Source organism: Cucurbita moschata, unplaced genomic scaffold, assembly GCF_002738365.1.
Source record: "Cucurbita moschata cultivar Rifu unplaced genomic scaffold, Cmos_1.0 Cmo_Scf00024, whole genome shotgun sequence".
Taxonomy (NCBI): Eukaryota; Viridiplantae; Streptophyta; class Magnoliopsida; order Cucurbitales; family Cucurbitaceae; genus Cucurbita; species Cucurbita moschata.
Genome location: NW_019268540.1, coordinates 2,810,898 through 2,834,022, shown reverse-complemented (window position 1 = coordinate 2,834,022; position 23,125 = coordinate 2,810,898). Strand labels below are relative to the sequence as shown.

Here is a 23,125-nt window from a genome sequence, read left to right as displayed (position 1 = left end):
AGAGAGTATTCCTTGATTATAAACTCATGATCGTTCCCTAAATTAGTTGATGTGTGACTTTCATCATCTAACATCCCTTACCCCAAGTTGTCAAAGGATTGGCAGTCGGCTACTTGCAATCAAGTCAACGAGCATTGATTTCTTTCGCTGCAACGTCGTTCAATCCTTCGATGTATATCATTATTTCAAGAAGGGAACTGTTTGTTTCCATCAAAGAAGAACAAAGAGACCCAGCTGCGTTAAAACGACCAACGCTCGACCCAACTGATCTGTTCATCACTGTTTGTTTGCAGGAAGTTCAAATCTCAGCACCAATTTGACTAACTTTCAACATCAGGTTGCTGGGCCATTTCCCATCAGACCTTGTCCCTACACCTTAACAAGCCTACAAGCGTAGAATATTGCAACCAGTACTACCAAGATTAAGCCCTTTTCAGATCCAACAGTTTCCAGTCTCAATCAGAATCCTTATCCACAATGTTTCCAATCACAATTCAGCACTTAAACAACCCTTAAAAACAACTGAAATCGGGTACACGTACGCGTAACGCTGTCATTCAGCCTTCAAAAAGTGTTTGCTCAACCCTTCCAATGGCTACCTCAACCACATTTGTAACCGCTCAAACTCACCGCTAGCATACATTATTCTCTTTGAGCTTTCTTGCTAGGGAGAGGTTTTCACACCCTTATGAGAAATGTTTTGTTCTACTCTCCGACCAATGTGAATTCTCACAGCATTATACAAAACTTCAACTCAAAAACTCGCATTGAAACATTATTGCAGAGGTTTGGACACAGCCAATCTTTCTCCCAGTATGGTATAGTAGTAATCAAACATTCAAGTCCTCAAAAATGGTGGAAGCTTTTAAGCTAGTGATGCAAACATAGTTCCATGTCTAGCATATTGATTGGTACAACACTATGTTCAAGCACTTTGGATGGTGCTTAGAAGCTAAAGAGTAACAATATCATCCTGTAGAGTTTCCCAATATGCATCAGCCATTAAAAAACGCATCAAATCCCAATTATGAAACAAAATCACATAACTAATCACCAATTATATCTCGAACTCTAGATCTAAATCACAACTACTGAGATCAGAAAACCCTAAATTCATTCAACCAAATCAATACCCGAAGATAGCGAAATTCCAGATTCAAATCTCTCGAGGCAAATTGATCAACATTTGTTCTTGAACATCAAATGATGAAGAGGAGTATGGCAAAGGAAGTGAAATTTCACGATGAGAACAATGAAAACTACTATTATGAGTAGGCAGAAGCATACGAGACAAGGGCAGAGAGCTACGACTAGGAACGCGCATTTGTCCTCCTCAACTTCGTTCGTCGTATCCCATCGGTTTTCGTCTCCGATGGATAGAGATAGAGCAGATTTCGGCGGTGGAGCAGCCGCCATGGAAGATTCTTGTTGAGCAGCTCCCTCTGGTTTTCTGTGGGCTGGAAAAGCTCTATCAAAAAGTTCCCAAAATTTTAGTGCATTGGATAGAGAGAGAAGGGACTGCCACTAATCGCCGATCGGATGTGAAAATGAGACATGGGGTCGTTGAAAAGGTTGAATCGTTCCGCGTCAGAGGGAAGCACCCGCGCAAGCAGTGGTGGACGAAGCGGAAGCGAGAATGTCGGTTTGAGTAACGCAAACCTTGGTGAGAATCCAATGCCCCGAAAACCTAAGGGTTTCTCCGCAAGGTTCGTCCACGGAGGGTGAGTCAGGGCCTAAGATCAGGCCGAAAGGCGTAGCCGATGGACAACAGGTGAATATTCCTGTACTGCCCCTTATTGGTCCCGAGGGACGGAGGAGGCTAAGTTAACCGAAAGATGGTTATCGGTTCAAGGACAACATATTTTGTGAGATCCTACTTCGGTTAAAGAGGAAAACGAAGCATTTAGAGTATGAAAACTTCTCCACAGTTGACGCATTTTAAATCCATGAGACTGACAACAATACGTAACGAACCAAAGTGGACAATATTTGCTAGCGATGGACTCGAGCTCTTACAATGGTGTAAGAGCTAGACACCGAGCGGTGTGTCAACAAAGACTCTGGCCCTCGAGGATGAGTGAATTGTGAGATCCCCACATCAGTTGGAGATAAGAACGAAACATTTAGGATGTAAAAACCTTTTTCTAGTAGACACGTTTTAAAATCGTGAGACTGACGACGATACATAACAGACCAAATCGGACAATATATGCTAGCGGTGCGTTTTAAAATCACTTAAACAAAACATGCTTGCTTATGAAGTTAGTATGAACTAGCCACGACAAACGAACTTGCATCTTGTTGGTATATATAGTAATTTTTGATTATTTTAAGTTTTTCTTAACAATCCTGTCCATGCAATTGCTCTCATATAAATGTTGTATCGATTTATTCATATACCTCTAATTTATTCAGACGTCACATAAAATCATATAATTACATATATTTGGGCCAAATATTCGAGCTCTTAACCGTTAATAATTATTGCTATTTTTAAGTTTTAAATCAACGCGAGGTTGTCGTGGAACCAGTAGGTTGGATGACATAGAGCGGGTTATCAAATGAAAACTAAGAATGTTCAACCCGTGCAATAAAATTTCGGTCGGTTATAGTCTAAATTTAATTCATATTATAAATCCAAAGTTTAAAAAGGTTAAGCATACATTTTATTTTATTTCGAAATTAGCTGAATTATTTGTGTAATTAGTTGCTTAATATAATAAAAATTAATAATTAAATTGTTTGCTAATTAGTAAAATGTTTTTTTGCAGCAAAAAAAGAAATATATTTAATTAAACAATCAGGATTGAAGGAAATTCCGTACATGTAATATCGGGTTCCGACATTTCCCGCCAAACAACGCCGCCGTCCTCGTTTCTCGGACATTTTTCCCGGCAATTTTCTCGCCCATTTTCCCGCCATTCACTCTCTCTCTCACTCTATACCTCGAAGTTCTTTCATCTTCTTCGATCTCGTACGCCGTTTTCTCTCTCTCTCTCTCTACCGTTCGTCGCCACGACACTCATCAAAGAAGCAAATGTCATCATCTCGTCGAACCAGCAATGGCCGATCGCCATTGGTAAACCAACAACGTCAAATCACTTCCTTCTTTACCAAGAAATCCACCGGAGAGAACTCTACCGATAAAACTAACCGTGATTCACATTTCAATTTGAGTCCGACTTCGAACCCTAGCCCTAGCACTAATTCTCCTTCTTCTGTACAGTCTAAGCGCAAGAAGACCCCGTTGGTCATCGGCGGCGGGGGCGGCGGTGCTGCATCTTCTTCTCCCGGTCCTTCTCCTATAGCTCATGTGAAGGAGAAGTCGTACGGGGATGGGGTTGTTGGGAAGAGAATTAAGGTTTATTGGCCGTTGGATAAGAGCTGGTACGAGGGTCGTGTGAAAATGTTCGATGAGAAGGATGGGAAACATCTGGTGCAGTATGACGATGCGGAGGAGGAGTCACTGGTGTTGGGGAATGAGAAGATCGAGTGGGTTGAGGAAAGTGAGAAGAAGTTAAAACGATTGCGACGGGGTTCTTCATCGCCGATGAATGCGGCGGTGGTAGAAGATATCGAGGAGGATTTGAACGATGGAGACGCCAGCGATGATTCTAGAGATGAAGATTGGGGGAAGGGAAAAAATGTGGAGAATGAGGTGAGTGATGAGGATGATTTGGGGTTGGTGGAGGAAGATGAAGAAGATGAGAATGAGGACGATGGAGTGGGCAAGTCAAGAAGAAAGCAAGGTGGGAATTTGGAATCCAAGAAGCGTAAGATAAGCAATGGCGAGAAAGTGGTAGGAGCTCCAAAGAAAAGCAAGAGTAGCGGTGGAAACTTGCCTTCTGGGCTATCTTCAGTGGAGCCTAAGATCAAATCCGATAGTGAGTGATGGGTCTACCAGCTTTCTTTTTTGCATTCAGTCATTTTTATAGTCTAGATATGTAGGCCAACATTTCGATCAACATCAGTTCTATGAACATTAATGCTTAAAGTCATATCTCGTTGCTGGATTATGCAATGCTGTAAACCATAATTGTAAGGAAGCACTTCACACTAATAAATATGTCTTTTTATCTGCATAGTTTGTTTCCTGAATTGAACTTTGTGATTGTGCTTCGTTTGTTAGCAGTTAGTTAACAAATTCTTGTTATTGTTCTTACTGTAAGACTGTAGTATCAAGAAGAGAATGTGGATTGGTTCAGAAGAAGACACTTAGATTGTAGTTGCCTGTTTTTAGTCTGTTGAAATTATGAACCTTCTTAAACTTTGATTCTCTTCTGAATATTGAATCCTGAAAGCGTCTATCTTCCCTGAGTTTTTTGTGTAGTTAAAGTTGTCTCTATTGTTGCTTAATGTAGACTTTCTTTTTCCCTCTTATCTCCCCAGGGGTGAATGTCTTGAATGGAATGAATGAAATTGCGAACGATGCTTTAGAAAGGTTCAACACGCGAGAAGCTGAAAAGTTCCGATTTCTAAAGGCGTAAGCTGTCTATATATGTTTTGTTTTTTTTTAATTCTACATCATTTTCCCCACTCTAGTTTGAGTCTCTTTTATGTGATTAAAAAATATGAAGAAAGTAAAGATTGAAGCATTCCTTATTCACGGCAGTGATAGACCATTTTGGTGTGTGATACTCATTATTTCATGAATTACCTGGGTATTCAATCAGAGACAGGAAGGATGCAAACAAAAGACATCCAGGAGATCCTGATTATGATCCAAGAACTTTGTATTTGCCTCCTCATTTCTTGAAGAATTTATCAGATGGTCAGGTACTTAATTATTGAACATTTTTCATAAGGTTTCTATTTTTTTTTTTCTCGATACGGATGAAGTTGTATGAGTTAATTTCCTTCTTGATCTTCCGTGTACAGAGACAATGGTGGGAGTTTAAGTCAAAGCACATGGATAAAGTTCTGTTTTTCAAGGTCTGCCTCTATGTTCACTGGTTAATTAGTGGTTCAGCTAACTATTGGCTAGTAATACTCAGCTAGTAATACTGTTACATTTTATCTGAAGCAGATGGGGAAATTTTATGAACTTTTCGAAATGGATGCACACGTAGGAGCTAAGGAGCTTGATTTGCAATATATGAAGGTAAGTCACTGAAATGTTCACTGAGGAAGCTATGTTTCAGTAAACCAGTCAACGTGAATGTATCAGTGTACGTGCATTATGATAGGTTGCATTTTGTTGCAGCATTTCTCTCCCAAACTAACCAACTTCCTTGCCATTGTATGTGCTGCGTAGTATGGTGTTTGCTTTTGTTTCTCTGGTTATTGATTAACATTTTTTTATCTAATTATAAAATTGAAAGGGAGAACAACCTCACTGTGGCTTCCCTGAGAAGAACTTTTCAATGAATGTGGAGAAGTTGGCAAGGAAGGTTAGCTGTCATTCTTTTTCCTTTTATTTGGGATTTATTTATCCAGCATATTGGTTTGATAAATCCTTTATGATCTTTTACATTTCCAAGGTGACATTTAACTATGGCTGCCTTGGCAGAGCAGGGTTATCGAGTTCTTGTTATAGAGCAGACAGAAACTCCTGAACAGTTAGAGAAAAGACGAAAGGAGAAAGGTTCTAAGGATAAGGCATGTATAATATCATAAGCTGCCTCCATTACCCAATTTGAGTAGTTACTTTTTATCCACGAAGATTAAGAATTATGCCTTGTCCCACCCATTAGAAGTTTGATGCCAGGAGCAAATTTTTTGTGATGAGATCATAAGGCTGTAACAATGTTATTTGTTGTCTTGTCTACAGGTTGTGAAACGTGAAATATGTGCAGTAGTCACAAAAGGAACACTAACTGAGGGTGAGATGCTATCTTTGAATCCTGATGCTTCATATCTCATGGCAGTAACTGAAAAATTCCATGGCTTGGAAAACCAGCCAGCAGAACGGATTTTAGGGGTTTGTGTGGTTGATGTGGCCACCAGTAGGATTATCCTTGGGCAGGTAAAATGTTGAATAGAACTCAAGTTTACTGTTGTGTGAGTTTTCTCCCCTTGCTTAAACACTGGAAGATAAAATTTATCTCCCTACCTATCCAACATATTTTTAGGCATTTTCCTTGAGGAATAGAAGGGAACCAGGTCTTGAACTCATGGACTATTGTGGTTCTTGATTAATTGAACATGTCGTCTATTTTGTATCAGTGATTGAATGTGCATGGTATGGGTTTATACTATTTTATATGAGTACTAATAAATAATCTACCATATATGAACTCACTTTATGTTGTCACATGTTATGAATTGCATTTTCATTGGGTGATGAATAAGCAATGTGCAGTACATCAATCAAATGATATTTTTACTAATTTGCTGCTCATCTTCAACAGTTTGGTGATGATGCGGAGTGCAGTGCTCTGTGCTGTCTTTTGTCCGAGCTTAGGCCAGTTGAAATTATCAAACCTTCTAAACTGCTAAGTCCTGAAACGGAGAGGGTGCTACTCACTCATACGAGAAATCCTTTAGTGAATGAGTTAGTTCCATTATTGGAATTCTGGGATGCTGAAAAAAGTGTTCACGAAGTCAAGAGATTGTTTAAGGGCATTGCTAATCGATCATTCCTTGGATCGTCTAATGAAGAAAGTTTACTCAATGATGATGTTCCTGGAGAAAAAGATGGGTTGGGCTACTTGCCAGATGTTTTATCTGAACTAATTAATGCACGTGAAAATGGGTCTTGGGCACTTTCAGCTCTTGGAGGAATCCTTTTCTATTTGAAGCAGGCTTTCCTGGATGAGGCATTGCTTAGATTTGCGAAGTTTGAATTACTTCCTTGTTCTGGCTTCAATGATGTTATTTCAAAACCCTATATGGTTCTTGATGCAGCTGCCTTGGAGAATCTGGAGATCTTTGAGAACAGTAGAAATGGGGGCTCTTCTGGGTAGCCTTTCATTGTCCACATTTCCGAGTATTATTTATGATTGCTTTAAGCTTATTCTGAGAAGTGTTTCAAATTTCAATTTTGTTTCAGGACGCTCTATTCACAACTGAACCACTGTGTAACTGCATTTGGGAAAAGGTTACTTAAGACATGGCTTGCAAGACCTTTATATCACGTAGAATCAATTAAAGCTAGGCAAGGTGCTGTGGCGAGCCTACGGGTAGGTTTAATAATTACAGCAATTAATGAGGCATTTGTTGTACGGTTTACTTTTATTTTTCTGAGGCAGTGTAGGAGCATGTCTGTTACTATATTTAACTTTGAAAGAAGTTTCCTTTTCTAATATTTTTTATATTTTCTGTCTAGGGGGATAACTTATCTTATTCTCTTGAGTTTCGGAAAGCATTATCCAAACTCACAGATATGGAGCGTTTACTTGCTCGCATTTTTGCTAGTAGGTGAGGTCAAAGAACTTTATGTATAATAGGTTAGTGATGCAATGCTTGTTGGAATAATTTGCATTCAATGATCGACTTCTTAACAGTGAGGCAAATGGGAGGAATGCAACAAATGTGGTTCTATATGAGGATGCAGCAAAAAGACAACTTCAAGAGTTTATATCTGCTTTGCGTGGTTGTGAGCTCATGCTCCAAGCATGTTCATCGCTTCGTGTCATTTTGGAAAATGTTGAATCAAGACGACTTGATTGCCTATTAACACCTGGTATGATGTTTTGTGATCTATTGTATACTTTATGGTTGCTCCATCAAACTTATTGGAAACTAATTCTTTATTTATTTCAGGTGAAGGTCTTCCTGATCTCCAGTCAGTTCTTAGTCATTTCAAGGATGCTTTTGATTGGGGTGAAGCCAATAGTTCGGGACGTATAATTCCTCATGAAGGTGTAGATGTGGAGTACGACTCTGCTTGTAAAAAAATCAAGGAGATACAATCTGACTTGACAAAGCATTTAAAGGAACAGAGGAAATTACTTGGGGATACATCAGTGAGAAACCTTCTTGAATCACGTTTATCCTTCTGGTAGCATGCATAATACTTGGAAGTTCACGTTGGTTCTAAACTTCTAAAAATTATGCTTTTTTGTAGATCACTTATGTGACAGTAGGAAAAGAGACTCATTTGTTGGAAGTGCCTGAAAGTTTGCAGGGTAGCATTCCTCAGAATTATGAGTTGCGATCTTCTAAAAAGGTTAGTGAAGCTTTATTTAGTTTATTTTTGTGCGCTTGTGTCAGATAGCATGAGAACTGTTGCACAAGTATTCTCCAACAGTCTTAGTAGTATTTTAAAATTCTAGTTGGGACAGTGTAATGTATTCTGTTGTCTGAACCATGTTGGGACAGTGTAAGGTACTCCTTTGATGAAACCCAACATTCTTTTCCTAGCTTAAACATATTTTTAAATCTTACCTATATGTTTAGACATGTTTAGTATTCTTCTTTCCGCAACACAATTATAAATAATTGGATTTGTAAGGAATAAATCCATTGGTCACTTCTTTATTCTTGAGTTGGTGAGCGAGAAGCACGAAGGAGCTCTGACCACTTCCAACTTATAGTTGGATTTGCACTGATTCTAATTTAATCTGAAAACTTTCTTTCATAGAATTTATTTCTTTTATTTCATTTTTTTAAAAGTGATCATGTTCATATGCCAACTGTGGGGTAAACTTGTTCTGATTCAAAAGCTTGACGTTTTCTCTCTTTAAAAAAGCAGATTTAGTTCTACTAATTGATAACAAGCAAAACATATTTTGACCTTTATTGCCTGAAAAATAAATTCTGTAAATCTACATGCGTTTTTCACCTTTTTTTGATGCACCCAGGGCTTCTTCCGGTACTGGACTCCTAATATTAAGAAGTTGTTAGCTGAGCTTTCTCTAGCTGAATCTGAGAAGGAGTCCTCGCTGAAAAGCATTTTGCAGAGGTTAATTGGGAAATTCTGTGAACATCATCTCCAGTGGAGGCAATTAGTCTCTGCAGTTGCTGGTAGGCAGTTAATATTCTCTTACTAATGGATTGGGAATATTATTTTTTGTGGTTACTAGTTATAATTGCATATCTAAGAGAACTATTATGAATATGATGATGGCACTGGTCTCACGAAAAATATTATCCTTATCTATCTTATGGTGGTTGTCAAGTTTATTCATTTATAAAATGTTATCTATTATATAGGGACTATTAAATTTATTCATTTATAAGAAGCAATGTTACGTTTTCAAGGCACGTTTTCAAGGTTGAACTTGTTTTGAAATGTTCATCTGGAGTGATCTGAATTTCTTAATCATATCAATCCAAAATGTTTTATGGCTGATGTTGGGCAAACTTCTGCAGAACTTGATGTTCTGATCAGCCTAGCAATTGCAAGTGATTATTATGAGGGTGGCGCATGTCAACCACTTTTCTCAAAGTCACAGTGTCAAAAGGAAGTGCCACGTTTTTCTGCAAAAAACTTGGGGCATCCTATTCTTAAAAGTGATTCGTTGGGTGAGGGTACATTTGTCCCCAATGACATCAATATTGGTGGCTCAAGTGCCAGCTTCATTCTTCTGACTGGCCCAAACATGGGTGGAAAATCGACTCTTCTTCGGCAAGTTTGTTTGTCCGTCGTTCTGGCTCAGGTAATATATTTCCTTATTTTTAAATTTTAATCTTGAAAGTCTCGTTGTCTTGAATTTTAAGAAATTGGTTCTGCAGATAGGTGCAGATGTTCCTGCAGAAAGTTTTGAGTTAGCTCCTGTTGATCGAATATTCGTTCGGATGGGTGCTAAGGATCAGATTATGTCTGGTCAAAGTACATTTTTGACAGAACTATCAGAAACTGCGCTGATGTTGGTAAGACATTGTTACATAACAGATCAATTTAGTTTTCTTACAGTCATCTTGTTAAGGTCTTTTACCTCGTGTAGCCAAAACGGCTGGAACTTTGCATGATCCATTCTTTTCAAGGTATTTCTGCTTTCATTATTGTCTGACTAAAAGCATACGTCGAATTGGTCGGTGCAGTCATCAGCTACCCGTAATTCATTGGTGATATTGGACGAACTTGGACGTGGGACAGCAACTTCAGATGGACAGGCAATTGCGTAAGTGTCATTTAAATAATTTCAGATTCAGTATAATATTTGGTTTTCCATTCACTTAATATTCCTCTGTCTGTTCTTTCCGCCCTCAACAGTGAATCAGTTCTTGAACATTTTGTTAGCAAGGTGCAATGCAGGGGAGTATTTTCAACTCATTATCACCGATTAGCCTTGGCTTATTGTAAAGATCCTAGGGTAATGTCTTCTACCTCTGCGATTCTGTAGCTTAATTTGTATTGCAGATCAAAGTCGATTTAGCATGCCGGGCTTCTTTCACATTTTCAAGCATTAAAACACGTTTGCATACCGTTGTATACTTAATTACATTGCATTGTAGGCGTGAACTTTACTAAGCTTAAGTTAGTTCCATCATAAGTAAAGAGTTTTCCACTAAAATTACTAATTTGATCCCTATGATTTTGAGAAAGTTAACATTTAGTTCCTGTTGTTTTAAATGTTAGAATTAGTCCGTGAGACTACTTGAGACTGGATTCTAATTTTTTCCAAATAGTTGGATCAAATTTGTAATTTAACCATGATTTTGTGAGGATAATTGGTCTGTTAGTTAATTAAAGGCTTTTTCTGTAGGTTTCATTGTACCATATGGCATGCCGAGTTGGAGAGGGGACTGGGGGCGTAGAAGAAGTTACATTTCTCTATCGTTTGACTTCTGGCACGTGTCCGAAAAGTTATGGAGTGAATGTTGCACGGTTAGCTGGTAAGGCTCATTGCCTTTTTATTTCCATTAGAAATTAGTTTACCTCACTTGTTTGTGGTACTAGAATGCCTTTTGATTTCAAGGTGGTAGGAGATGTTTGGTTGTTAAGTACACAATGTAAAAGGTTAGTTTAAACCTAGGTTTATGCAAATTGATTATATCAAACAGGTAGCTTGGCATGTGCAAACCAACTCAGTTTCTTTTTTTGAATCACACAAACTTGACCCGTGAACCAAGCATTCTCCGAGTTTTGTAAATACTGAGGTTGGTACGGGGTTTGTGGAGTGGGTGGGGTGATTTGAACCTCTAACCTTTTGGTCGGGATGTGTTTTGCCCGGTTAAACTTGTTTGTGGATTATAGTCGTTTTTAAACTGGGAAATGGTTCTGGGATACAAACTAATGAATGATGTTTCAGGACTCCCAAATTGTGTATTGACCGAGGCTGCGGCTAAATCAAGGGAGTTTGAAGCTACTTATGGTATTACTGGAGAAGAATCTGAAGAAAACTTGTGCAATCATTCATGGGTAGATGGTACAGTGACTTTGATTCAAAAGTTGATCAGCCTGGAATCAACCCTGAGATGCAACGATGAAACGGAGAAGAATGGTATCAGTTCCTTGAAACAGCTTCAGCAACAAGCAAGAATACTTGTCCAGCAAGGTTGACTCGATTCTCAAGAACGTTCCCGGGGCGCTGCACTTCATTCCATTTTTTGGCATTGCTTTCACCAGCAGCATCTGTAACTGGGACTGAGATCCAACAGAATAAACTCGAGACAGCGACCGACGTTTTTTGACAAACAATTTTGCAGGATTGCGAAGGTTAGCTCGAAAGCAAGTACTTCCATAACGATGGTGTTTTTCCAAAATCAAACGTTGTTGTTCAGCATCTTAGATTAGCCATCCCGAGCAGTCTCCCCTCATACACCGGGAAGGCGTCTAGCTTCTCCGCCTGAACGAGCTTTTGGACTGGAGTCGAAAGTCTTAGTAAGAAGCTCTCGTTGTGTACATTGTTATCGGTCCTTAGTCATTACAAAGTTTGTAAAGTATTCTTGAAGTAGGCCAGAGGGTTTGGTCGCCATATCCCAGTGGATAAAAAGATATTTTGGTTGCCTATCAAGCTTAGTTGTATTAGGTGAAATATGCCATAAACCGACCTTCAATTTAAAACCATGGGCCATTTTCATAGATTTTATGTTTTTTTTTTAAATATCAAAATTATATTTTTGGAAGTATTCAACATAATCTATATTCCTCCCTATTTAAATAAGTTATCTTATATTTACCAAAAAAAAAAAAATATATTTATCTAAAATTGTGTAAGGAAATATTTCTTGGATAAATTATTGCTTTTAAGGAAATGACGTACTCAAAATTATTATATCTTAAAATATGATTTATTCTATAGCAAATCGATTAGGATAAGTGTGAAGTTCAATTAATTTCTTTTTGGTAAATGTCTAGTTTTTAAGTTTTTCTACTTGATTATTAATTTTTTATTAAAAAAATATATGATAATGTAACCGTCCAAACCAATTTTACGGTTTAAAAACGCGTTTGTTAGGGAGAGATTTAAGCAATGCTTCGTTTCCCTTGTTGACACACAGCTCGGTGTCTCGCTCTGATTTCATTTGTAACAGTTTAAGCCAATTGATGTGGAACGAAACATAACATTTCTTATAGGGTGTGGAAATCTAACACGTTTTAAAACTGTGAGTAACCGTTGTTGGATGATGAAAGTCCCACATCGACTAATTTAGGGAATAATCATGAGTTTATAATCAAAGAATATTCTCACCATTGTTATTTGACCTTTTGGGGAAGTTCAAAGCAAAACCTGTTTATGCTCAAACAAAAGATTCCAAAAAAGAAAGGAGTGAAGCCTCAATTAAGGGAAGGTATGGTTTGTTCGAAGGGATTGTTGGAAGGGATCGTAGGTAATAACATTGTGAATTAAGTGAATTTAATTGTGAATAACAATATATGTTAGTTTGTTACATGTTGGGAAAATTCTCGAGAAAGTTCCATTCCCTTTCCAACCAGCGTTTGGAATTTTCCCACTTTTGGTTTCTCTCTCTCAACTCTTTATGCTGACATTCTCAATTTGAGTGAACAATATCAGACAATCGGTGAGCTCGCCATAGTTGGGGCTCACGTTTCTTCTCCTTCTTCCTCCTCCCTTCTCTTCCCCTCCGATCGACTTCCGTTTCCGTTCTTTCACCGCCGACGACTTCGATTATGTTTCTTGTGGACTGGTTCTATGGCGTCTTGGCCTCCCTTGGTCTCTGGCAGAAAGAGGCCAAGATCCTGTTTCTAGGCCTCGATAATGCCGGAAAGACCACCTTGCTTCACATGTTGAAAGATGAGGTCTGTTCTCTCTCTCCTTCACTCTTTTGTGATGCTTTCTCTCTGTGGATTCCTGTTTGTTGCTGTGTTTATGCGAAAATTGTTGCTCGGTGAGATTGAAGAGTTATGCTTGGTTGTTAGTGAGTCTGGAGAGAATTAGTATTGGTTGAATTTCTTAGAAGATGTGTATATTCTTGTAGTTAGTTAGCGAGGCCGAGTATTTCGATTACTCGAGCTGAAAATTGTTCATCGCTTTCTTCTGGTGTTCGGTTTAGACGCCTAAATGTTTGTTTAGATCTTATTTATTCTTTGTGATATTTATTTTCTTTTGCTTTCTAAATTTGATCCGTTGGAAATGGCGCCGTCTCTTGTTTGCTTCAGAGATTAGTACAGCATCAGCCGACACAGTATCCTACTTCGGAGGAGTTGAGCATCGGGAAGATTAAGTTCAAGGCGTTTGATTTGGGAGGCCATCAGATTGCTCGTAGAGTTTGGAAGGATTATTATGCCAAGGTAAGTTTATTATGCTTACTTAATCTTCCTCCATGTCAATGCTATAATATATATATATATTTGTCTCCCATTTGTCATTTCTGAAAAAACTGATTTTCAATAAAAGCAAAAGTTTAATTAGTATAATTTTTGGTAAAATTATATCTATAATTTATTTTTCATTCTTAAGTTTTGGGATCTCTGTGAACCCTGAAACAGAAACATGGAAGCATATTTTTTTATCTTTTGTCAAGTTTAAACTTGAGGTTCTTGGCTGAAGTTTAAACTTGTGTCTGGCATTCTCCCTTCAATTAATAATGCATAAGATTGTTAAAAAACATTATATGTTATGTAAAATTTCCATTTTATGTTTCTTATATGAAGTGATAATTTTTTTTATCTTCAAGACAATTCAGTCTAGTATGCTCCAGAAAAATCTAAACAAAGCAATATTAATGGCAAACAGTAATAGCTAGACCAAGAATGACTAATCGTCACTGTAGGATCAAGTAGAAATAATTTATTTTAGTGCTATATAGTGGCAGATAAGGTTTGAATAGAGGAGATAAGATGGAGATGTGATTGAAACATCTTGGAATAAAAATGTTTCAAGAAGACTAGATGGGAATGGGGATCAATTTTGTTTCAGAAACTTTTGAACAAAAGAGGATGGAGTTAGAGATTTTGATTTTGTCAAATGAATGTGAGAGGAGAAGCTTGATTATTCCAGGTAGACAAAACCATGAAGAATGGAAGTTTATTTTATTTTATTTTTATTTTTATTTTAATGAATGGATTAAATCATTTCCTGATGTGCTCGAAGTAAAAGGAAAGAGTAAGAGATTGCCTGGAGTAGGAGGTTTGATGAGGTGACCTAGGAGAGAGCAATTAGTCTTAACAACTTTATGTTTCCACGATAATTGGTGGGACATTTGAGAAATACAGCCAGAAGTTATTAGTGAGGATTGTTTGCTAAACCCATTCCAACCTAACAAGACCTTACTCTTGGTGTATAGTAGATGAAGCAAGAAATTTTTGCAGCATCTTGCTAGTGGTGAAATAATGATATAGCAGGGACAAAATTGTTCCGTTCTCCGTGGCCGGATTAAACTCATTGACCTACCCATTAACTCCCTGGAATGAGGAAAGGATGGAAAATAAATGTGTGATTTAGTACTTGGGAGGTTTTAGTTGAAGGGAACTATTCTGGATTCATTCTCGCAGAAATTAGGCGGTATTTGTTAGTGGTTGTGATCTTAATGTTCCCACTACTGTGCCTCTTTCCTCTAAATTACTGCTGATGAGGAGATTACCTGACGTTCAACATGGTTTTCTGAAGAAAGCTGTGGTTGGGTTATGTGAGCCCAATGAGTGCCCTTGTCCAATAGATGCTTAAAGATCTAGATAAAACATCAAGGAAAATTGGAAACTATGAAAAAACTGATAATAGAAAGGAGGAACAAAACTTGCCCAACACTCTCTGATTTGCATAAAGAAATAAAAAGAGGAGGGGCAAAACAGGGTACAATTAAGCTACTGGTTTCAAGATCGAAGGAAAGGGTCAACAGCTTAGTGTAATTTTAGTTAAGTTAATTTATTTGAAGTTCTGTTTTTCTTATTTTGTTAGACCCTTAATAGCCACACCTGGGATTTTGTTGGTCAAGTATGAGAAAAGAGGAACATCAGACCAAAGGGTAAGGGTAGCTGTGTCATTATGAATTTGTTAAATTGGATTGTATGGGGTGTGGGGAATCATAGTAAAAGGACAAAAGTTCAGAGAAGCTACAAGAGTTAAAAAGGGGTACATTACAAGACAAAGCTAAAAGGAAATTTGTTCTAAAACGCTGTCAAAGGTGCTTCCGCTCTCATTGAATAGCCATTTGTTTCATTCTGTCCATTTAGTCCACAAGAAAGCCTCAATTAATGCCTCGATAGAACTTTCTTCCCTTCGATGAATAGATGGCCGGTAAGGATGTAACGGACCAGCAACAGGTGGAGAGAATCTCCTTCCAAAACCTGTTGGCATAAGTGCAAATAAGAAAAATGTGCTTCTGTGGTTAATTTTCCAATCGGGCAGCAGTACGGGGACGAAGAAATGTGGGGTAGGCGATGCAGTAATTTGTTGAAAGCGGTGGCTGTTTGACTTAGCTCCCATAGAAAAAAATTGATTTTCTTAGATAATGATCCTTCCAAATTGCTTCACAGAATGGATGTTGTGAAGATTCCAAATTGTTGCCAATATCAAGCAAGAGCGGGAATTGACTGGGGCTTTGAAACCATTTCAGAGCTACAATGAATGTTGAGTGGTTAGAGGTTGAGGCATGTGGACGATTAGGAGGGACCTTAATCTTGTGGAGTAAAAAGAAAGTGGTGCTTTGAGAAAAGGGCTTTTTTCTGTTACAAATAGCATGTGAGATAGGGTATGGTGAGGTGCTTGGATTTTGAACACTTACGTCCCGCCAATAATAGTTGTACGAAGGAAATCTAGAGGGAATGGAAGAATTTGAGTAGGAACTACCATCAAGGATTCTGGTGGTTTTGGGAAGATTTTAATATGGTACTTTGGTCAAATGAAAAATCAAACGGGAAAGAAGAAGAACAATACAATAGGAAATTTTGTACGATTATTGATAATCTAGATTGATAGAAATTCCTCCAAGCAGTAGAAAATTTACAGTCCATGTGTCAGAGCAACCTATATTATAATTGCTTGGTAGGTATTTTGTATCTAAAATCTGGATGGAGAAGTTCAGGGATCTAATAGTGGCTTAGTACCACTAGAGACATCTGATTGTGTACCCATTCTTCTGCTATGAAGAAATCTAAAATGAGGACTAAAACGCCGCCCTTATGTTTTGGAAAGTCCGTGGTGTTGGCTATCTACACAAACTTGTTTACTTGTTACTTGTATGCTAATTTTAAAGCTCGGAGAAGGCTTGCTTTGAAGCTTGAGAAATGGACGAGGAACTTCTCTGGCAGATCATAACAAAGGAAAACAATTGGCCAATTTGGTCAAATAGGTGACGACATCATTGTCATCAGAAATGGGAGGGCTAGGTGTGGGAAGTATTAACCGAAGTTAAGCACTTATGTGTGGGTTTATAAAAGAGAAACTAGAACTACATTGGTTTGAAGATTATTGTAAGGAGTAGTCCCACGTTGGCTAATTAAAGGGAAGATCATAAGTTTATAAGTAAGAAACATATCTCCATTGGTATGAGGCATTTTGGAGAAATCAAAAGTAAAACCACGAGAGCTTATGCTCAAAGTGGACAATATCATACCATTGTGGAAGTCCGTGATTCCTAACATGGTATCAGAGGTATGTCCTTAACTTAACAATGTCAATAGATTCCTCAACAAAGAAGTTGTGAGCCTCGAAGGTGTAGTTAAAAGTGACTCAAGTGTCGAACAAATGGTGTACTTTGTTCGAGGGCTCCAGAGAAAGAGTCGAGTCTTGATTAAGATGAGGCTATTCAAGGGCTCCATAGGCCTCAAAAGAGGCTATATGGTGTACTTTGTTCGAGGGGAGGATTGTTGAAAATTATTGAAAGGAGTAGTCCCACGTTGGCTAATTAAGAGGAAGATCATGGGTTTATAAGTAAGGAACACTATCTCCATTGGTATGAGGCATTTTAGAGAAACTAAAAACAAAGTCACGAGAGCTTGTGCTCAAAGTGGACAATATCACCATTGCAGAGGTCCGTGATTCCTAACAACATCATATGTGCTTGTTTAGTAAAAGGAGGAAATGGCAGGGAGAAACCTTAGTTCATGGTGGAATATTGCAAAATGAAAACTAATCCTCTAGGTGTTCTCAACCACAAGGGTGCAGTGAAAACCCCTCTTTTGGAAGGATAAGAGGATTAGTTTTCAAACTCTAATGTAGTTATTCTCTAATTTTTTTCAATGCGTCCTCTAAAAGAAAGTTTAAACCCAATTTTTAGAATTTTTATTTTTTTCAAGTTATAATCATAATTCTTTTTCTAAATTTTTAAGAACCAGAAATCTTTCTTTGTCAGCCGGCTTTAAAGGTGCTCTCAGCATACCATCAAACATCATGGACAAAAGGAAAAAAAAGAAAAAAAGAATAAAGAATAAAGAAAAGCATAACCACTATACACACTTGGAGTCCACTATTTAGGCTGGATTACATTTTATTTCCCTTGATATATGTTAGGTGACATTTTATGTGGGACCTTCACCTTCAAAACCCTTCTTTATCACCTAGCTTTAGCACACCATATGATTTGGATGTTACAGGTCGATGCCGTGGTATACCTAGTGGATGCCTATGACAAGGAGAGATTCGCAGAATCGAAAAAAGAACTTGATAACCTCCTTTCTGATGAGTCGCTTGCAAATGTCCCATTTCTTGTGTTGGGGAACAAGATCGACATACCCTATGCTGCCTCTGAGGATGAATTACGATACCACCTTGGCCTAACCAACTTTACCACTGGAAAGGGGAAGGTAAACCTAGCAGACACGAATGTTCGCCCATTGGAGGTGTTCATGTGCAGCATCGTCCGAAAAATGGGGTATGGTGATGGCTTCAAATGGCTTTCTCAGTACATCAAATAGGTGATAGTTTGCCAATGATTAAAGCTATGCCATGACACAGACACAGCTTATACTAGCCACAAGATGCAGTAGGCGTACATGTACTGTTGGTTCCATGTGGATGGAGGTTGATACCTCTATGACTGTTCTGTAAAATTTGTTCAGCGATTGTTTTGTTTATTGGCCATGCCATCAGCTTGGCACGTATGCATTTCTCTTCTAGATCCGACCAGCAGAATTTTCCCTTTTCTAAAAGTGTACTTGAAGCAATACAGCCTGTGTGATTTATTTTGAGTATAAAATGTATGGTTTTTGAATGTGAAGCCTGGAGAATCTGCAAAACTGTTCTGTTTATAATCCTCATCTCGTCCTGTCCCGGTTTCATCTTAACTGATCAGTTTTGTGATACCTTATAGTGACGTGAAATGTCTAGAATCCTTCTATCCCTTCGTCATCTCGTCTTAACTATTAGATTTGGTGATATCTTATCCTATATTAGTAGAATCCTTCTATCTCTTCGTCATCTCGTCTTAACTATTAGATTTGGTGATATTTTATCTTATATTAGTAGAATCCTTCTATTTCTTCGTCGTCTCGTCTTAACTATTGGATTTGGTGATATCTTATCTTATATTAGTAGAAACTCTTCCGTGCACAATCCTTCCCTGTTCTTAGGCAACCACAATCCTTCCCTGTTCTTAGGCAACCTCTTAGTTCAAGGAGAAAATTCAGTACGGTGGAATACTGAAAATTCAATAGTATTATTCATTCTTGTTCAATTTGACGCAGATATTCAACCCTTGTGGTACAAATCATTCAATATTGGATCAAACTTAACACCAAAAACGTTTCTCCCCCACATAAAAACCAAGACCACAACAAACGGGGACCAGAGGCAGACCAAAAAAACACCAAATTGAAAACCATTTCTAAGAACATGAAACGTGTTGATTGAAAAGTCAAATAGGTTGTATGATTGGTGGGAGTCCCAAATGGAAGTCAATATCATCATTAAATGGCAACTCATTTTCAAGCTCTGTAGCAAATGTTGGGTCGGCTCCACTTTCTAATCCCGTGGCCACAAGGATCCAACAAAGATGATGCCTTTACTTACATTAGAAAAATGAAAGAAGAATAGAAAAGTCCCAACTTTCCTAACCAAAGACCTCTTCTTTTCTTCTTTACACTTAACTTACAGTAGTCAGCCGCGTTTCTTACACTACTTTCTTCCTACTTCCTCTCTCTTGAACTATATATTTAGATATTGAATCCTCAGTTCTTCAGCTCAAACTCAAAACCCAAAACCCAAAACCCAAAACTTCTTTTGATCTCTCTTTCTCTAGATATTCTAAAGGAAACCCAAAATCTGAAAGTTCTCTGTTTGTCTTTGAAATCGTTGAAATGGGGTGTTTTTCTGCTTGTTTCTCTTTGAATTCTACTCAAGCAGCTAAGCTTCTAGACAGTGATGGAGGTCTGATCGAAAAGGTTAGGCTTCCGGTGAAAGCGGCGGAGCTGATGCTGGAGAGGCCTGGCTATGTCATCTCTTCGGTTGACGTGCTCCGGCGGACTCGCCGGATTTCGGCCTTGAAAGCCGATGATGAGCTTGTGGGTGGTAAAATATATGTGCTGGTGGCTTTAGGGAGAATTGGGTCCAAAGTTTCAGTGGTGGAATTGGAGAATTTGGAGTTGGGCTGCAAGAATAAAGGGAAGAAGATTGGCTCGAAGGTGCTGCCCGCGGCGGCGGCGGAGGAAGGAAAGAAAGAGGATATCGGAAGTGGAATTAGTGGTTCTGATCAATTGAGTTGTGGTCGTGGGAATTATAAGCGATGGAATCCCAATTTGGAATCGATTTCTGAGGACTTTTGCCATTCTTTTAGAGAGAAACATTAGAAGATTTAGGTGTTTGGCTAATTTTATAGAACACAGTCTAGATGAATTGTATCATAAAATTTATGGGAATATACTTTCATTCTCGAAAAGTTCGCTTTTTTCCCCTTCTTTTGGGACCGTGACAATTTCTCATCCTTTTGTATGAGCAAATTATCGATTCAATGTGAAATACTTCTAGACACAGAGAAATTGAGCAAAAGGAACGTAACGATCCAGATCTACCGTTAGCAGATATCGTCCTTTTTGGGTTTTCCCTTTCGAGCTTCCCCTCAAGGCTTTAAAACGCATTTGCTAGGGAAAGTTTCCACATCTTATAAAAGGTGATTTGTTCTCCTCCCCAACCAATGTGGGACATCACAAGGAATTTCAAGTATTCCTACCCGTTCTTAGTAGGAGGTTAAAGAATCACCAAATAAGTAAATTCACAACAGTTGTGTGGGAAAAATCATCTTCGTACGATGAAGACACTACGTTTCAGGGAAGGTAGGAAGGTCATCCTTGTTTGGCTTGAGATTGGATGAACACGCTTGCCTTGCTTGGTGCGGTAGAGAACTCATTCGTGTAGTGTAGCACAATATGATTTGTGTTGATGCGAAATTCTAGTCACTAGTGTACCAAACCCTCTTGGTCGAGGTGAATGAGCTGAAGCGTTGAGACGACACTCGTACTTGAAATTATATCGTCCTAGAGTAGAGTGTACGATATTGCATGTTTTGGTAGCAAGACGAGTCTTGATATTTATAACTATCTTCATTGTCAACGGGAGTAGAATTCTCGAGATTAGGTAATATGTTTCTTAACTCGATATTTTTATCGGGTTCGGTAGGTATGTCCTTGGTTGATCAATTTCTCAAAATCATGGAGATGGGGAAAGATAAATTTATGAAAAATTCAAAATTACTTACCAAATGAAGTTATTTCTAATTCAAAAGTGGTTAGGCATATTATTTAGGTTTTCTCTTTCCAAAAGACTTTAGATTCATATAGCTTCCGACACAGAATGGTCACCAACTTCACTGATATCATCACATCATAACACATCAACAACCCGAAACGAAAAAAAAAAAATAATAATAATAAAGAACACAATTCGTCTCTAAAATCCATCCCCAACTAACGAAATCATTAGGCTTTAAATCTTTCTTTAATTCATAGGTTTATTAATAAACTTTCTTTTAAATATTTTAGATATAATAAATCCGGAAACTCAAACACTAATTACGAGTTAAAGAGTCAAAAAGTTCGAGACTCTCGCTCCATAATTATTAAACTAAATAACTTCAAACATATTTTTCTATTTTTATTTTATTCCAAAAAAATTTATGATTTTTTTCCATTTATATGTATTAAACATAATGGGAGAGTTTAAACACAAATTGAATTATAATAATAATAAAAAATTGGTAGTTATAATAAAGGTTTATTCATGCTTTGCATGACATATTAACGAAATTCATATTATGATATCTTCATTATCACTTCACTTTATTACCCATTTAGCATTTAATGTCACTCTTTTGGAAGGTGAATATGATTTATAATATTGCCCGAAAATGATATGCAAACTGAAATCTAAAATCATTATTTCTACTTATCATTGAAAAAAATAACGGAAAATATCATTAGATTTATTGTATGTTTTACATTTTTTTACGAAAAATTATATTTTCTGCCCAAATGGAGAATTTTGCAGGAATGTTTCTCATCCCGACTCAGACATCTCTACTATTAGCTCATCAATTGGTTAAATTAGAAAATGAATTATTTTGTATATATAATAATTTATCATGGAATATTCGGGTTAGAAAGTGTCCATAAAATTAAGGGGTGCCCATAAGGGATTGGGAGTTGGCACATGAATATGATTTTGTGTCGGTCTTGAGGTGCGTGCATACATAGTGGCTTCCTTTCCATGTCCCTTTTTCAGATAAAACTTACCTAACTTACCTTTCTATTATTCTTTTCTTTCTTTTCTCTTTATAAATTTACCAACATAACGAGATCGGGACAGAGAATATAATCCCTGTTCCAGCTCCCGTTTAAATAATAATAAAAAATCTCTCTCTACTATGTCTCGATATCGCGAGTTACTAACCAGCATAATTACCATCATTTTCATTACAAAAATCATACATAGATTATATAGCTCATCTGGGTTCGAGTAGCCATCTTGTTAAAAGAGTGTTGGGGAAGGAAATAGCTTCTCTTTGTTTCTCTTGCATTGTAAGCCAAGCTAGTTCGTATATAATGATTACAATAACGATCTAATTTTTTTTTTTAAATTTAATCCATAATCACAAATTAAATATAATAATAATAATAATGTAATTTCTGTTTGGGGTTAGTTTTCAATTTTGGGTACTCATACCAAAATTTGTTTATTATTTAATTATTTTTATTTTAAATTTTTTTATTATTTGTGTAATATATTATTATTATATATAATGGTTTGGCCTTGCCCACTTTCCACACCCAATTCTAATCCAACACATGGCTTCCACCGCCGCTGCCCCCTCTCGTCCCTCTACCATTCTATTACTCGTCGTCCTCTTAGGACTACTCCGGCACGGCGGCGGGGCGCGTGAGCCATTCGCTTGCGATCCGAAGGACGCGGCGTCTAGTGGGCTGCCGTTCTGCAGGACGGCGGCGCCGATTCCTGAGAGGGTAAAGGATTTCATCGGACGGCTGACATTGCAAGAGAAGATTCGATTGCTGGTGAACAATGCCGCGGGGGTGCCTCGCCTGGGGATTCAGGGATATGAGTGGTGGTCGGAGGCCCTTCACGGCGTCTCAAATGTCGGCCCCGGAACTAAATTCGGCGGCGATTTTCCCGGCGCCACCAGCTTTCCTCAGGTCATCACCACCGCTGCTTCTTTTAATGCGTCACTTTGGGAAGCTATCGGACGGGTATCCCTTTCCCTCTCTCTTTTGGATTTTCATAATTTGGATCTAATTTCTGAACAAAAAAAAAAAAAAAAAAAATTATTTTAATTATTTAATTTTCAAAAACAAATATTTTTTACCTTTATTATTTAATTTGTTTGCAGTTTAAAATATATATATATATATATATATATATATATATATATATATATATATATATATATATTA

At 37.7% G+C, this 23,125-nt stretch overlaps 4 protein-coding genes across 4 annotated transcripts in view; all 4 read left to right on the top strand.

Annotated features, from left to right (window-relative positions):
* Positions 1-2,510: 2,510 nt before the first annotated feature.
* Positions 2,511-20,209, top strand: LOC111461238. The gene is made up of 3 exons (XM_023104757.1): positions 2,511-2,515; positions 14,736-14,745; positions 19,409-20,209. The coding sequence occupies exon 3, from the start codon at positions 19,526-19,528 to the stop codon at positions 20,012-20,014; it is 489 nt and encodes a 162-aa protein (XP_022960525.1). The 5' UTR covers positions 2,511-2,515; positions 14,736-14,745; positions 19,409-19,525; the 3' UTR covers positions 20,015-20,209.
* On the top strand, positions 2,810-11,911 carry LOC111461234 (DNA mismatch repair protein MSH6). Its single transcript, XM_023104754.1, has 21 exons — positions 2,810-3,884; positions 4,390-4,483; positions 4,674-4,776; positions 4,879-4,932; positions 5,027-5,101; positions 5,322-5,390; positions 5,515-5,598; positions 5,771-5,965; positions 6,351-6,901; positions 6,992-7,121; positions 7,268-7,359; positions 7,446-7,624; positions 7,705-7,907; positions 8,009-8,110; positions 8,745-8,907; positions 9,256-9,542; positions 9,619-9,756; positions 9,928-10,007; positions 10,100-10,199; positions 10,593-10,722; positions 11,139-11,911. Exons 1-21 carry the CDS (start codon positions 3,038-3,040, stop codon positions 11,387-11,389), a joined length of 3,927 nt encoding a protein of 1,308 aa, XP_022960522.1. The 5' UTR covers positions 2,810-3,037; the 3' UTR covers positions 11,390-11,911.
* Positions 12,758-18,447, top strand: LOC111461237 (GTP-binding protein SAR1A). The gene is made up of 3 exons (XM_023104756.1): positions 12,758-13,090; positions 13,451-13,582; positions 17,825-18,447. Exons 1-3 carry the CDS (start codon positions 12,962-12,964, stop codon positions 18,143-18,145), a joined length of 582 nt encoding a protein of 193 aa, XP_022960524.1. The 5' UTR covers positions 12,758-12,961; the 3' UTR covers positions 18,146-18,447.
* A 2,287-nt stretch (positions 20,210-22,496) lies between the features above and the next one.
* Positions 22,497-23,125, top strand: part of LOC111460754 (probable beta-D-xylosidase 2) — a 7,038-nt gene continuing 6,409 nt past the window's right edge. Inside the window, exon 1 of the mRNA XM_023104026.1 lies at positions 22,497-22,921. Coding sequence (XP_022959794.1) covers positions 22,505-22,921 — 417 coding nt within the window. The 5' untranslated portion in view covers positions 22,497-22,504. The remainder of the gene's footprint in view (positions 22,922-23,125) is intronic.